General features: G+C 36.0%; 1 protein-coding gene across 1 annotated transcript in view; it reads left to right on the forward strand.

Moving 5' to 3' along the window:
* The first annotated feature begins 656 nt into the window (after positions 1-656).
* c1qb (complement component 1, q subcomponent, B chain) overlaps positions 657-3,453 on the forward strand; it is a 3,322-nt gene continuing 525 nt past the window's right edge. The window contains exons 1-3 of the mRNA XM_014024436.1: positions 657-1,091; positions 1,671-1,839; positions 1,934-2,165. Coding sequence (XP_013879890.1) covers positions 1,089-1,091; positions 1,671-1,839; positions 1,934-2,165 — 404 coding nt within the window. The 5' untranslated portion in view covers positions 657-1,088. The remainder of the gene's footprint in view (positions 1,092-1,670; positions 1,840-1,933; positions 2,166-3,453) is intronic.

Consider the following 3,453-nt stretch of genomic DNA (forward strand, 5'->3'; position numbering starts at 1 on the left):
CATAAACATTGATCTGGCATTTTTGACTTCACTCTCCAGATTGTTCTCAGTCTTATTCCTTGTGTGGAAGTACACCAAGTCTGTGTTTCACAAACATCTCTACCACCTTCAGATTATAACAACTTTCTCTCTTAAAATTTAATTGGTTGTTTAACCACTAGTAGCTTTCAGCTACTGTTTTGCATATTTTAGCATTTAGCTAGCCTTTTGCTTAATTTAGTTGTTATTTAAGCTATTAGCTCGGGTTCTGCTGCTTTTTGCGTCTACATTTTCTGTTCTTATAGCTTTAAACTAGCCGTTTGTTACATTTAGCCTTTAGCAACTGCTCTGCTTTTTTCAGCTTTAGGCTACCCTTTTGCTATATATAGCCTTCAGCTATTGTTCTGCGTATTTTAGATTTTAGCCAGCTTTTTGCTTTAACTGGTTTCTAATTAGAYTTTTGTTACTTGTTCTGCTGCATATTGCTTCTTYTAGTTTAMATCTAGCCTTTTGCTACRTTTAAATTTTAGCTAGTGATCTGTTTCATTTAGCTTTAGGCTAGTCTTTTGCTAGTTTGGCTTTCAGCCATTATTCTGCATAAGAAGGTTTTTATGCAGCCCTTKGCCAGATTTGGCTTTTAACTCGCTTTTTGCCATTTTTGCCTGTATTTTCCTGCTTTTTGCTTTTACATTGTTTTCTGCATAATTTAGGTTTACACTAGCATTTTGCTACTTTTAGCCTTTAGTTAGCATTCTGCTTCTTTTAGCTTTAGACTGGCATTTTGCTATGTTTAGCCTTCGGCTAGAGTTCTGCATATTTCAGTATTTAGCCAGCGTTTTGCTTAATTTAACTTWCAGTTAGCCTTTTTGCTACATTTAGCGTTCAGCTAGTGCTCTGCATATTTTAGCTTTTAGCCAGCCTTTGTTCTCTGAAAATCACAGTTGTAAATAAAYGGTTCTTAAATCTGGCTGCAGCAGTTTTTCAGAAAATGACGCTGGTGGAGCTCCTCTGAGTTTCACTTCCTGTTTTCTTCCTGACTGAGCTGCAGTCGATTCTGTGAAAACAGCTCTGAACTGMCCGCTGCGCCTCAGGACCACAGATTTCTGAAGATGGTGAGAATATCTATTTAATCTGAAAGTATAAAAAAAAAACATTTATTTTATATTTTATTATTATAGTTTAACATTTTAGTTAAGTTAGTTTATTTTATTTCAAAGCAACCTGGAATCGACTGATCTGCGGTACGAGACGAGCTAAAATTTCTTTAACAAATCAGCAACAAATACGAGCTAAAGTACACAAGAAAATATAAAATACGTACATAAAAGTATCAAAATGTGCAGTGCATTTAATTAAATGCATATTTGCTAAAATTATTTTAATGAACAAAAAGTGTTTTTTGTAATAAATAATCTATTTTTAATTAAATTGGTTAGTTGTGTTTCAGCTTTTAACTAAATGCTTGTGTTTACTTTAGCATTTAGCTGGATTTTTGCTCCTTTAAGCTTTCAGTTGCTGTTTTGTTAGATTTAGTGCTTCATTATGGTTTTGATCTTAGAAACAATTCACAACATTTCCACCTATTTTTTGCTTTTTTGTAACAGATTTGTGGTTTTCAGACTTTTAGCTGTTTCAGAAACAGTTATTATTGTTTTAATTGTAATAATTATGTAACATATCTTTGTGTTCAGGCCCTCYGGTGGCTCGGCTGCTGTATGGCAGCGTTAGGCCTCCTGGTCCACCTGGACCTGGTTCAGATGCAGATGTCCTGCACTGGAGGGGTTCCAGGGATCCCTGGGATCCCCGGCAGTCACGGACCCGACGGGGTGGACGGTGGGAGAGGGGAGAAGGGAGATCCAGGTGAGCTCAGTGGATCGTCATCGTCTCATTTAAAAAATKTGGTTGTTTTTTTTTTGCTCCAGATTCTAAAAAGGTGTTTTATGTCTTTGAACAGGTGAGGCAGGTCAGCCCGTCAGGGGCCAGAAAGGCGCACAAGGTCTAAAGGGCCAACCAGGACGACATGGTTTGAAAGGGGACATGGGTCTGAAGGGGAAATCTGGACACCAAGGCCAGAAGGGGGAGAAGGGGAGACCATTTAATCCCACCAACCGTCAGAAATCCTTCTTCTCCTACAGACGAGCCATTTCCCAGTCACCTGATTTAGACACAACCCTCGATTTCAACAGGTCTGACCTACAGCTTAATGTTTAAAATTATTAATCTGCACCACCTTCAACAAAGACTGAAGATGTTTAAAGACAACATTTTTTTGCATTTTTGCTAGTCTTACTCTTATAGGTTGCCAAATGTAAAAAAACAACATTTTCATTAATTAACTTACTTCCTAGTTAAACATTTTTATTGTTATTTAGCTCTCTTCTTACATTTAGCTAATATTAAATAAAAATAAAATTTTAAATGTTGCAACTAAATGATAAAACTTTAATTTAAGAATTTTAAATCAGAACACAGCTTTTGCTGTTGATGCCAGCTTTTGTTATGACATCATCCTCCTGTAACAAAAGCAAATCTCAACATGGCTAATGCAGCTAACACTGCTAAAGCCATGCACACAGCTACAAAGCTAACATATACAATCAACTATGGAGACTAATCGGTGCCACTCACATTCATACACTGATGGGACACACATCAGAGGCATTAGGGGTGAAGCGTCTTGCCAAATGACACAACAACTGTGATAGCTACGGGGGATCAAACCGGCAACCTTCCGGTTCCAGGACGACTCCCCTAACCACTCTGCCATAGCCGCGCTGGGAGGGAGTTCAAAATAAAAGTCCCTGAAATATGTAAAGTAGATTTGCAAAATAAAAGTGTCACAAAATAAAACTACAATTTGTAATAAATAAAAAAATTATTATTAAATAAATTATAATAATACTTTAATAATGACATTATTAATTTATTTATTACTTGCATTATTTATTTATTTATTTATTGTATTTTGAATGAAACGGCTCTCCTTATGATAGTGGACAGATGAATAGCTGCTACATCAATGTTATTGAACAGACCTGTAATTCCACACAGACCCACCAAAAAATGTGTTTTAAAAAAATCTCCACTTTGAAAAACTTTTTTTAATTGCAATATTTCTCACTGTAAATTAAGCCTGTCACAATAAACACATCGATTAATCACATTATAAATTAAAATGAAGTTGATCATTTTCACTTTCCTGCTTGTTTTTTTATTTAATTATTTATTTTTGTTTATTTGTTTGTTTGTTTCTCCCTCTTTTCTACTCCTTAGCATAGGGAGGAGTGAACTCTCGTCATACAATGAGTTTAGCCACCATTATTGCCTGAGTGCTTTTCTGTGTAAACTAACACCTGATCAAGCACTTCATACTTGACTTTTCATCGCGTCACTGAGAGACGATTTGGCAACTTCGTAGTATGTAGGGACCTTTAGTCAACATCTGCTTTTGCTCTTTGTCTACTTCAAGAACAC

This window comes from Austrofundulus limnaeus, unplaced genomic scaffold (assembly GCF_001266775.1).
Source record: "Austrofundulus limnaeus strain Quisiro unplaced genomic scaffold, Austrofundulus_limnaeus-1.0 Scaffold422, whole genome shotgun sequence".
Taxonomy (NCBI): domain Eukaryota; kingdom Metazoa; phylum Chordata; class Actinopteri; order Cyprinodontiformes; family Rivulidae; genus Austrofundulus; species Austrofundulus limnaeus.